At 41.5% G+C, this 12600-nt stretch overlaps 1 protein-coding gene across 2 annotated transcripts in view; it reads right to left on the bottom strand.

The window, feature by feature from the left end:
- Window positions 1–11388, bottom strand: part of PBX1 (PBX homeobox 1) — a 274829-nt gene extending 263441 nt beyond the window's left edge. The window contains exons 1-3 of one of the 2 annotated variants that reach the window (XM_028104777.1): window positions 11237–11388; window positions 10750–11040; window positions 7434–7507 (exon numbers count right to left, since the gene is read on the bottom strand). In XM_028104777.1, coding sequence (XP_027960578.1) covers window positions 7434–7507; window positions 10750–10940 — 265 coding nt within the window. In that variant the 5' untranslated portion in view covers window positions 10941–11040; window positions 11237–11388. Of the gene's footprint in view, window positions 1–7433; window positions 7508–10749; window positions 11100–11236 lie in introns of those variants that run through there. The other variant, XM_028104778.2, reaches the window with a different exon arrangement.
- Between the last annotated feature and the right edge of the window lie 1212 nt (window positions 11389–12600).

The raw sequence follows: 12600 nt of genomic DNA, 5'->3' as shown, positions 1-12600 counted from the left end.
GGAGTCTGCTTTTCCCTCTCCCTCTGCCCCTCCCCCCCACATACTCTCTGCCACTCTCCAATAAATAAATAAAATCTTAAAAAAAAAAGGAATGAAGTATTGATGCTATGCTATAGCATAAATGAAACTGAAAATATTATACTAAGCAAAAGAAACTAGTAACAAACAACATGTTATATGATTCCATTTATGTGAAATGTCCAGAATACACAAATCCACAGACAGAGATTAGCAATTACAAGGGCTATAGGCAAAGGGAGAAGTATGAACTGACTGGTAATAGGTACTGGTTTTTTTGGGAGGTGATAAAAAAATATCTAAATTTAGGTTCTGATGGTTGTACAATTTTGTGAATCTACTAAACCACTGAATTGTACAGTTTACATGGGTGAATTTCATGGTATATGAAATATATTTCAAGAAAACTATCAGGGGCGCCTGGCTGGCTCAGTCGGTAGAGCACACAACTCTTTATCTTGGGGCCATGAGTCTGAGCACCATGTGGGACACAGAGTGTACTTTAAAAAAATAAAAGATGGGGCACCCACGTGGCTCAGCCAGAGTTAAGCGTCTGCCTTCGGCTCAGGTCATAATCCCAGGGTCCTGGGATCGAGCCCCACGCCACGTCGGGCTCCCTGCTCAGTGGGGAGCCTGCTTCTCCCTCTGCCCCTCCCCCTGCTTGTGCTCTCTCTCTCTCAAATAAATAAAATCTTAAAAAAAAAACTATTAAAAAAGAATAAAAGAGAATAAACCTCCTATGTATCAAGGCTGTCACTATGACAAAGATAAAATTTTTCCTAAATAAGAAACATAGTAGGAAGTCAGGAAGAGGTGGGGTTGCCCTAAACTCACTTTGTGTTACTCTTCCTACTTGGAAACTTTGTGAACTGAATGGACGGGTCTATGTGTTTTCAGAGAGAAAATATTTTTAACTATAATTATGTAATATCTCCAGTTGCTGATGCTAAGAGAACACTATCCCTAACATATGCAACTTTAGCTTTTCAGGTAGTTGTTGTCCAGTTCAGGGATAATTAAAACCCTTTGTCTTTGTTCTTACCCACTTCTTTTTGTACCCCTTTTTTTCCAACCTAGCCCCAGCCTTTTTGGCCAGATACAGCTAATTCTCACTTTAAGAGAACAGCAAGAGAAACAAAAGAAAGCAAATCTTAAATTCAGCAATGTTTGTCTCTTTTCAGCATAGAATCACAGAGTCTTGGAATTGGCTTGGTCTTTAGGGACCATCTGGTGCAAGCCTCTCGTTTTCATGTAAGAAAACAGGGCCAGAAATAATAAAAGCTAACAGTTATTGACTGCTTATGCCAGGCACTGTAATTTACATGTATTACCTCATTTACTCCTCCCGGTGCCCCTCTAGGATAGGTATCATTGTTAGTGCCTTTTTACAGAAGAGGAAAATGAGGCACAGAGAGGTGAAATAACTTGAATAAGGTCACAGAGCTCAAAAGTAGATGTGGGACACAAACCCACGCAGTGTGGCTTCAGAGAACGAAGTCCTTAACCAGTACTATTAGAGTTTGTCCTAAAATTATTTAAGCAATTTGCCTACCATCTTACAACTCCTTAGTGGTAGGTCCCGAGCTAGTAAAGGTGCAAGGCACCCACCCCAGTACCCGCTTCATGACAACAGTGTCAGTGGAAGATATAGAGGAATCTACGAGCTAAACCCAAAAGGATGATTTTTTTTTTTTTTTTTTTTTTACCCCTTGCAATCTTGATTTCCACCAATAATTGAGAGATTGAAACACAGCTGTCACCGGTGAGAAGCTCTTCCGGGAAGTCACTACTGACCTTATTCTGCCATAAAGGGAGATAGGTTTTATAATCCTCTGACAGTCTATACCTGCACTTTTTTTTTCTTCTGGAAATCACTCTGCCAAGTTCTGAGAAGTGACAACTCCAAGATGCAGATGGAGCAAAAGATTTAACCGGAGAATTCTCCCCGTGAGAGATGACCAACCACCCAGGACGTGATTACAGACTAGTAGATGTGTTGTTCCCTTGCCCTGAAAGAGTTAACACAATGACATCCTATGAAATGGAACAGGATAGGAGTCCTGACATAATTATAGAAAATACAGCATCTTTTATTTGGATAGCTCAGGGAGCTCAAAGCACTTTGCAAATAACTTATTAATCCTCCACGTACTTTATCAATTACTGCATTCCGTAAGCCTCAGCAACACCATCTCAGGTAAGGGGCCGGGGTGCAGCCAGGGATGTTCTATTCCTCTTACCCAGGCACGAACGGCAGCCCATGCGGACTGGGTGCTCTCAGGGTCATACGAAAATGAAAAAGAGCTGTCTTTAGGGGCTGGACCTCGGACACTGCTTCTGTCATGTGGCTTTGGGGTGAATTTTTTTTTTTATATGAAAAGGGAAAGGAATGAAGTATATTTAGATCCACCTCACCACGTTCAAAACATAACAGCCACCATCCAAAAGAGGTTTAAAACCAAAATTAAGGCTACGTTTTCCTAAGGCATGAATGTTAATTATGTCTCCAAAGAAGCTGGGGTTATGCTGTAAATTAAAATGAAAATGCTTTCCTATTTAAATATGTGCAGTACTTAAGTCTGGGTTTGTTTGCTTGTTTAGGGGCATTTCTGTAATTTTGCCCACCACACAACCCCAAGTTCGTGGATGTCGGTAGAACGCAAAAGCACATGGCAAGCGTGGCACCAGCAGAGAGCTGAATTGCACAGGCAGGTCAGGCCCAACTGCGAACGCCCAGCCTCAAGGCCCCCAGCTCCCAACACCCACTGTCCCTGGGTCCCAAGTCTCTCTGTGCGTCCCTCTCATAAACCCTCTCCCCATTCCCTCAGTTTAACTTCAATCTCTCTCCTCCCCAATCCTCCCCGGGAAGTCACTGATTGTTAGAAGATTGTTAGAAGGCACCCTGATTGTTAGAAGAAGTGACACCAAACTTCCAATACTCTTGTTCTGTTAGGTTACGCCCCCAATGTGCTTTGCACCCTCCTCCCCACCAGAATTTGTCTAATCCACTCCTAAAAATGGATCACAAAAGTGACCAGACAGAAGAGATACTTCTCATCAGTCCTAGTGTTGCGCGTCTATAGCTTACATTCGGATCGTGATAAAGCATATATTGTCCAGTCACATGATTTCTGCCCAGCTCACTGCTGTGCCTTGAATGGTAGTGTTCAAGCAAAGCTGGGTTGCAACTTCCCTTCCCTCACTCCCCCCTTCCACACACACACACACACACACACACACACACACACACACACAACGAAAGAGAGAGAGAAAAAAGATCTAACACTTGAATTCACTGGTCAGCAAGAAAAAGTTTTTGCATTTGCCTGCCATGGATGAACTTCTGTGGAGTCACTCTTGCCACTTCGACCCAAAAGGAATCTGAGCAGAGGCAACCCTAAATTGTCTAAAGTTATTTCACTCCTGCTCAGCTCAAGGCCTCATACCATCAGAATTATTCCCCTGCTGTATACAGCAGTGCCCCTCTCCTACTTACACAAACACACACACAAATTGTTCTCTAACGTTGTAAAAAAGAGAGGAGTACCAGTCCCATAATATAATTGCTGCATTACAAAGAAGTAGCAGGCAAGAATAATAAGATTAGGTGTCAAAAGTGAAATACAGTAGTAGACTAAAAAAAAAAAAAAAAAACCCACAGTTCTATGATGGGTGTGTTAATTGAACACAGAGAAAAAAGAAAAGAGAGAGAACAAAAGAGTGTTAAGGAAGCACAAAAAAAAAAAAAAAAAACAATTTTTTTAACCTCCTTCGGTGATTTGATTTAACTTCAGTGCAGATAATTCACAGAGGAAAATCGGCTGAAAATGCCATAGATAGCTATTATGTTCTAAAATTAAAAACTATTCACAACAATTACAGCTATTCATTGCTATCTATAAATATTCTCCTTAGTAAATGGCACCCAATATTTTTTGTGTGTTTTCCTCATTTTTAAACCTGCATGATTTTTGACACAAAAGTAGAAAAAAAAAGAAACACTGGGAAATATAAGCAAGGTCTTTTTTAAGAAACGCAGTGTGTTTGCCTTTTTTTGTCTCCTTCTCTTCCATCCCATCAACCCCACTACCACCACACATGTAACACTCAGCCTATCGCTAATTTGTCAGAAGACAAGTAATGGTTCCTAAAAAAAAAAAAAAACACAAGAGAAAATAAGATACTGAGCGGTCCCAAACTCTATACTAAATCTCTCCGTTCCCAGAAGGAGAAAGCAGATGAAAAGCCCCTTCTGAAACACACATTGTTGTGGGTCTGGACAAGCTTTTCCTTGCTGTTGTCTGAGATTTGCGGCACGAGCATTTTGCAGGCATTCTTTTTTCCTAGCATTTATTTTAAAAAAGCAAAAGGGTATCAAAATAAAAACTCACCCACACTCTGAGGCAAGAAGATACATGGTGTTTTGTTTTTTTTTTAATATCCTCACAGTAATTTCTGACTTAAATACCTATCAATCAACTGTAATTTAGAAGCTGCTGCCTACTTTGGGTGTTGTGCGCATGCGTTTCTTTCAAGTTCCAAAAGGTTGGTAGGACAGTCTTTGCTAGCATCCCTACTTATTTCTGAGTTTTCCAACTGAAACCATTAACAAAAACAAAAAAACTAAAGGCAGCAAATGAAGGCCATTGCCATGCTCCTCTCAGAGTCCCGTCTTCCCGACATAAAGACCTAGGTGAGCCCAGTGTGTCAACTTCGCGTGAGAATGCAAACCAGCAAACCAGCCCACCCTACATCAAGTAAGCTCTACAGTGCTGGAGATGGAAGCGTGGAAATACTCATTTAAAGCAAGGGGGCTTGGAAGTAACAATAGGAAAAGTCCCATGACAATGAAGTAATGCCTAGAAACTGACCATCCCACAGATCTGGTTACCAGCTCTGTAGCAAGACCAGGGGGGAAAAAAGCCTCCTGCAACTTTACACTGTATGTGTCTCCAACACATCGACCGCAAGGAAGATATGCTGGCACAGGGACGGGGAGTTGGGCAAATCTTGAGGAACGGAGTAATCGTGCTTTAGAATCAAAGGCTTCTCCTCCACACACCAGTCATGGGTCCCCTACCTTTAGCACAGAACACTCAACATTCCAGGAGACATTTCTTCCTTTCCCTCACTCCTCCTAACACACAAGTGGAAGAAGAACAAGGAGGAAGGCCCTTTTTTTCTTTTCTTTTTTTTTTTTTAACTTTCACCCATGGGTGCCCTCTCAACCCAAAACCGAGTGTGCGCGCGCACACACACACATGCAGACTTCCCCCTTAACAGAGGAGCAGGGATCCTTGCCGTTTTCAATTTCCAGGACTTGATCGACTATGTTTTAAATCTAGGATCCTAAAGACAGCACACAGAACCTTAACTTAGATTTTTTTTTTAAATCTCCAGATATTAATTCACTAAGTGACAGAAAATTTTTAAGAAGCAAAATACACAAGCCAATGATAAATTACACCTTTCAAGTATGATTTTGACCAATGCCACTGCTTCCTATCACCGTAGTTTAGCCAATATGAAGAAGGAAGAAACTCTTTAACACCGGAACCGGATCTCTATTCACACCCACCCACTTTGATCTACTGCCTTAGTAGGTTTTAATTAGAAGACCAGAATTAAACACTTCGGCCACAATATACATTCAGGTGCCCTGATGGGCTTCCTTTTCAATAAAAAATCTAATAAAATGTCTTCAAAAATAGAGTCGCCTTAGCCTGGATTATCAAATATGCCTTTACGTCTTGATTTCTACATTTCATGAATCAAGATAGGCAGGAAAGCATACTCGATTAGAGACAAATTTCAACAAACCAAATATTCAAAGTAAATAAGCATCAGAGATCAAAAGAAAATGAGAAGGAAGAAAAAAAGGAGAAAAGAAACAAATAGACATGCACTTAGGCTTCCTGCTCTGGCTAATAGAAAAAAAAACAAACAAACTAAAAAGTGTGACAAACTGGAAAAGCTCTTTGATATTTGTATGCACCATTCATAAATCTCTTAAAAGGTGTTTCACAGCTAAAATAATGTGATTAACAGCTTTGCAGTAAGGTTAGGCTCTGGCAAGGCAACCTGGAAGTCTGGAAGGTCTGAACATCACTGCTCAGGTGCTTTGTCTAGAATGTTATGCACAACACAAATAACATTCAACAAAGGAGCTGCTGACTAATTTCACATAGATTTCACGACCCAAGTAATTACACATTCCATCAGTGGCCACATCTTGAAACTATTTATTTTTAAAAAGACAAACACAGAGAGCTTTCAAAAAGAAAGCCACCCTGTGTGCCCTCCCCCCCCCCCTTTTTTTATGTGTAACTATCAATGTATATCAACCGGGCATGCAATCATATTTATTGTCACTTTCATTCATGTCATGCCCTTGCTTATATGGTTTAGATATGAATTATTGACTGTTACACTCCTTGTTGTAAAAAATAAATAAATAAATAGGATGGCAGGTACTTTGCACTGCTCTAAAGCGAGCGATCAAGTCAGAGGCCAGCAGGAGCTCCCGCTTTATATAACCACCCCTTGTTCCTCATCTTTATGCCCTAGTTTCAGATTGCCTTTTCAACTCTTTCTTTTTACAAGGGAGAGATGCACCCACTTTGGAAAATTAAGGCTTAACACAAACAAACACGAGGATGTGGCTAAATGTCCTTCCCAGAGCATCTGTTGTTTAAGAACACCTCTGATTGATGATTGCTATTTTTTAATTGTTGCTTTAAAATTTAAATGCCCTCCTGGGATGTGTTGTAAGTGTGTGAGTCTATGATATGAGGTCTAGAAAGTAGAAAAAAAAAACAACAGAATGAGGGATCTCATGGCATGATATTCTCCCTCAACCCATCGCTTCCCCCTGCTATAAAATGACAGGGCACTCAGATACCGGTAACCTGACATTGTATGGCGCTTTCCACAAAGGTATTTGACAACACCGCTGAGAACCTTTAGCCTGCTGCTTGGTACAATCACAAGAAAAAAAGGAAAGGAAACTTTAAACAGTTTAGCCCCCATGCCCAACTCCAAAAAAAACGAGGGTTTTCAATATGGGCCAAAAAGATTTTCCTCCTGGAAACAGACTTTTACTTTCATATTTTTCCCCCAAATGCACACATCATTCTATAAATTTCCCTTCAGAACCTCTCTTTGGGCCCCAATTTCAAAGAGGCTGGTAACAGAGACAAGGAAAATAAACCAGTAATGCTTGATAATAACTGTCAAAGAAACTTGGTGCTTTTTCCAGGAAGCAGAGCTACTAGGGCTTCCTATTGGAAACTGCGATCAATCTTGACAGCACTTTTATGCTGAAATTTTAATATTTAAATAATGGGTTTGTCATTGCTGGTTAAGTGAGTCAATTGGCCAAAGAAAATGCTTAAATGTTGGAATCTCAGTCCTACCTGTTTTTTCTTTGATTTCACACAACACATTAAACAAGGCAGGCTTCATTCTGTGGCAGTTTAAAGCATGTTTTCTGCAAGAAAGAAACAACAACATAATAGCTTAGGTGGACTTTCGAGATCAAACTGCTGATAAAGCACAGGGGGAAAAAAATCTGAACATTTAGCCAAAATTATATCCCAAGCATAACTCTGTGGCATGCTTCAATTGTTTTATGACTTAATATAGAGTCCCGCCATAGAAAAAGAAATAATGTTAATTAGCAGGGATAGAGTAGGGATTTAACTACAGAACAGAACTAACCTAAATTATGCCCATTTAGGCGGAGTTAGGTGTTTTTTTTTTATAAGTAGTTCAATCAAAATGGAATTCTTAAACCAATAATCCTACCCAGGGCAATGAATACGGCAAAGCCAAAAGCATGGGATAACAGTTTCTATAATCTATGCATCCACCAAAGCCTAGGAGCTGTCTGCCTCTCGGTCTGTGTGTGTGTTTTCAAATTTAATTCATCCATGTGTTCGAATTCATTCCGCAGATGCCCCTGTATTCTCATAAACACAAGATGCTTGAAAGGTCTTCTGAGTAGAACTGTCAATTTATAAAATTTCAGTCCCCAAGTTAAAGAGTATGGAAATGTATTGCCAGGGGGCAAACATACCCATATGGGGAATAAATTCATTTCTCTGTGTTCACATTATGCCTCTTGTGTGCACACTGCTTATTTGCAGGTGTTGAAATTCAATTATTTACAATTAGGACCTTGCACCCATTGGGGAAAAAATAAATACAATTCTGCCTTTTGGATTGGTGATTTACCTGGTTCTTGGTGTGTGTTTGTATTCAGAATGCACTTGAGGAACCAAACAATACCTTTCCCTTGATTTTACTATGGAAGCACTTAGCAGAAGGATACTGTTTTGGAAACAAAATCCTGATCATATCAGCCATCAGTGAAGGGAATTCTGTTTACAAACTGAAATTAATGTGCAAAGACAAATGGAAACCCCTGGCACTCCAGACACATGCAATCCTTTAATTCTTGTGAAAGTTAAAAAAAAAAAAAAATAGACACATCCTCATGAAGAACAGTAACCAGAAGTCTGGTCTACATACTGTACAGCAAAGGAGCAATAAACTCAAAAATTCAAGAGTATCAAAATAAACACATGCATTGTGTCTAAAACATCAATGGTTTACTTTGTAAATAATAAGTGTACAAGAGAAAGGTATGGCTAAGGAAAGGAAAAACAGATCCAGTATTTGCTAAGTAGAGTTACATTGTTTAACCAAAAAGAAAGCTTAGTGGTGATTGAGTTCTCATGTGGGGTGGGAAAAAAGGTGGAAAATACCTCACTGTATCAAAGACGCCTTTGGGACGCTTTTAAAATAGTTTTCATTAATTGTATTCTTACATAGAGGCCCAAATGGAAAAAACAAACAAAAGCAACAACAACAAAAAGCCCCACACGGCTTCACAGAAATACTGCATTTCCACAGCACATCAATGTGGTTATGGAGAGAGAACAGATTTCCCTCTCCCAAAATTGTGTCTGATCTCTCTCAGCATCTAGGCCACTTTAAGGGGGGACCCGCCAAGCCACATCTGTCCTCAGTTGTACAAAAAGGAATACGACTCAACATGAGAAAAGTGGTAAATCTCCAGCCTTCCTGGCCCTTTCCACTTCACAAACTTGTTACTAAACCAGTTTACTGGTCTGTCTGAGTTTATTTTTCTGGAACAATGCAATGGAGAAATCTGTTCCAATTCTAAAAGAGATAGCCAGTGGGAAAACTTCCACTTTACGATAATTACTGGCTTCTCTTCAGATAATAAAATTCAGAAAGAGCACCGATTCATTTCTGAAAACTTTCCCCCATTTAAGAAAATCAAGAATAGTTCCAGTCTTTGAACATTTCTAAGTTCTAAGAGCCCACATAAACCTCAGTACTTCTGAGTTTACATGTTGCATGTGCTTACTGCTAAAATAAGGGTGTAATTCATAACACCCATGCTTTGAGCTGCTTCTCATTTTCTCAACTCAAATTCCTTATTTCCATAGGACAGAAATACATATAATGATGTCTTTTCCATATAACTAAATCATTCGGGTTATAGGAATTGTGCACATATTAAAAAAAAAACTACTTCTGAGATTTAACAAAGCAGGGTAATTAACTGTAAAGACATATGTGGTCATTAGATTTTTAAAATTCTTCCTTTCGAGGTCGGCCTTGGGCAAGCTGTTAGTGGGTTGCCACTAACTCTACATTTTATTCTGAAAGAGAATTTACTGTAAAATCCTAGAGTGGAGAACTGTATACTGGGCAGTGAATTAAGTTGAGAAGCTAAACAGCTTCTTTATTATGTTTCCTTAATAAAGACCTTCCTGTCCTATAGTACTGAAATATATGAAATTCACACATGCCTTCATTTCTATTTATTTGCATTCTAACTGGTCCTGAAAGAAGCATGGGAAAAAGAGCATGCTTGATTTTTGTCCCCCCCAACCCCTTTTTAAAGGACCATATATTCTGTGCCACGGAAGGTTGGTAAACTGACTCAAATTAAGAGACAATAAAGTTAAACTGAATATCTGTGTCGCCCAAAACTAGCAAATATGCCTCAAAGCAAAATTACGTTTTCCTTCTTTCCATTAGCTTTTTTTGAAACAGAATCAAATGAATGCAAAATATCTTTTGGATAGCTGACAAGTACTGACAAAGAATTAATCTGCTTTTTTATTTAAGGGGGCAGAAAGGGGAAAAGATAAAAATTAATTTTAGGGGGGTACGTCAAGAAAGAAAAGCAAAAGTCCCTGAATTAGGTGAGGAGTCACTAAATTTGCAAATAAAGTGTTATTGGGACATTTTATTTTGTAATGTTACTGAGTCCCTCAACAAGAAGGCATGGAATGCTGTTCAAAAACTTGACAATTCTGCTCTCTCTGATACTTTTAAAGCAGTAAAAAGTGCCGAGGGCCGCTTTTGGATCGGTTGGCAGTATTTTCGGCGTGCCTGAGTGTTTGTGTGGACATATATGAATATCTCTATATTCACACACACACATACATACATTACACACTCACACACACACATACACAGAGCCACAGCTCGGCATGGGCGATTACACTTTCGATAACAACGCTCCTTCCAATTTTACTCCTCCGCCATGTAGTTGCTCGTCAAAATGGGAAAAGGAATAACATTTTTAAAAAAGAAAGAGCTGTGCTGCTTCGGTTCCCATTGTTTCCCCCTGCGAGAGGGAGAAAAACAAAAAACCCCAAGAAAGGAAAAGAAAAGCCTCCATCTCACCTGGCCTGCGCCTCATCCAAACTCTGGTCTGTGATGGTCATAATTTGCTGTAAAATGTCTCCAATGTCCTGCTTCCTCCCGCCCTCCCCCTCGGTCCCTCCGGCCCCATCCTGCAAGTGCTGGGACAGGCCGGGGTGCCCGGCCATCCCGACCCCAGCATGGGAATGCATCAGCCTGGGCTGCTCGTCCATCTCCAAAGGCAACGGCAGCCCCCGGCTCTTCCTCTTCTGCTGCTCGGCTCGGCTCCTGGGCAGCACCAAGGCTTTTTATCCTTCAAGCTGGCTTCAGATCCTTTTCAGGATAAACAGGGAAGGGGGAAAAAAGAAGACCAAAAGAAAAAAAAAAATCCCTTTGCCTCTTTTAGAGGCTGGTGGGAGGATGGGGAGTGGGGAGGGGGAGGGGGGCGTGAAGGGGTTGCGGGGTGAGGGTGGGGATAAGGGCTGGTGGGGAAGGGTGTTGACTCCAAAAAGCAAGAAAAATAAACCACCTTCCCACTTGACGAAAAGAAATCAGAGCTGGCTTTTGGCTTTTCAGTCCGGTCTCCTTTGCCTGGCAGAAATGGGCTCCCGGCGCTTAAATCTGTGGCTTAATCCTTTTGCAAATATGCATTGATCGGGAGAAAGGAGAGGAAGGCAGGGGGATTGCAATGCAAACTTTCCCCCCCACCCCCCGCTGCCCCCCACCCCCACTCCGGGCCAGAGTGATCTCAAAGGGGGTGGGCTGTTGCAAAAGCCAGATCTCCCCCGGCCGCGGCGGCAGGCAGAGCACAGGCTCTCTCCTCCTCCGTGTCTCTGCAAACTCCGACAGCCCCGTCAGCCTCCTGCTTTTGTTTAGCTCAGGCTCAGGACTCCAGAAACACATACAGAAAAACCACAGCCTGCGAGGAGGAGGAGGACGAGAAGGAGGAGGAGGACGAGAAGGAGGAGAGGGGAGGGGGCGGGGAAGCCGGGAGGCGGGGGGGGGGGTGGGGGGGGGGAGAAGGAGGGAGGAGGGCGCGCGGGCCCCGCCCCCCTGTCCTGATTGGCCGTCGGAGAGAAGACGGGCCCTCCTCCCCCTGCTCGCCTCCCTGCGCCTCCTCCGCGGCCTCCTTCGGCTCCTCCTCGCCCGGCGCCCTGTCAATCAGAGTTCAGAGGTGGGCCGGGAAGGAGGCCGGGCCAGTGCCAAGTCTCCGGTCCTTAAAGGTGCAACGGTACCGGGAGCTCCAGCTCAGTTAATGCCCAGTCTTGTCCCCTGCCCCGCTTAGCTGCCGTCCTTGAGGAGAATGTGGCTCCACTTCAGTGCAAACGTATAATATTTACAGAAGAGAACACAGGCGGTGAGAGTCTACCCCCCCCACTCCTGTTTTCTTTTGCTGTAACATTGCAATTGGAAAACTGGATCCTTGTAAATCCTTAGACCTCAGGGAAACTGTTGAGAGCAAAAGTTTGTCAGCCCGAAGTAGTTATGAAGCACAATCGAGCTGCTAATATAACGAACAATGATCTCTAATAAATGGCAAATGTAATAATAGGTTTTTTAAAAAATCACAGCAGAGTTCAAAGTAATACCGAACAGTGGCATTTTTGTGGCATGAAAACTAAATTATGAACTATGAAACAAAATAATGTTGAAGAAAAAAAAGATTAATAAATAAGTCCACCAAATGAATCTAATTCAACATATCTCTCCCTTCTCCCTGGGGGAAATTAGTTATTTGGCTTAAATACTTTATAAAGAAATGCATTATCACAGTCTGGATCTAGTTTTTAATATAGTCTAATAAGCATTATTAACTGGAATAAGAAACGAACCGACGTTTATTGAATGCCTACTATGCACCAAGTAATTTACATGACATTTTATTTTAAACCC

Source organism: Eumetopias jubatus, unplaced genomic scaffold (genome assembly GCF_037043125.1).
Source record: "Eumetopias jubatus isolate StellerSeaLion01/CBP00866 unplaced genomic scaffold, mEumJub1_p1.0 scaffold_12, whole genome shotgun sequence".
NCBI lineage: Eukaryota > Metazoa > Chordata > Mammalia > Carnivora > Otariidae > Eumetopias > Eumetopias jubatus.
This window is presented reverse-complemented; position numbering and strand designations above follow the sequence as displayed.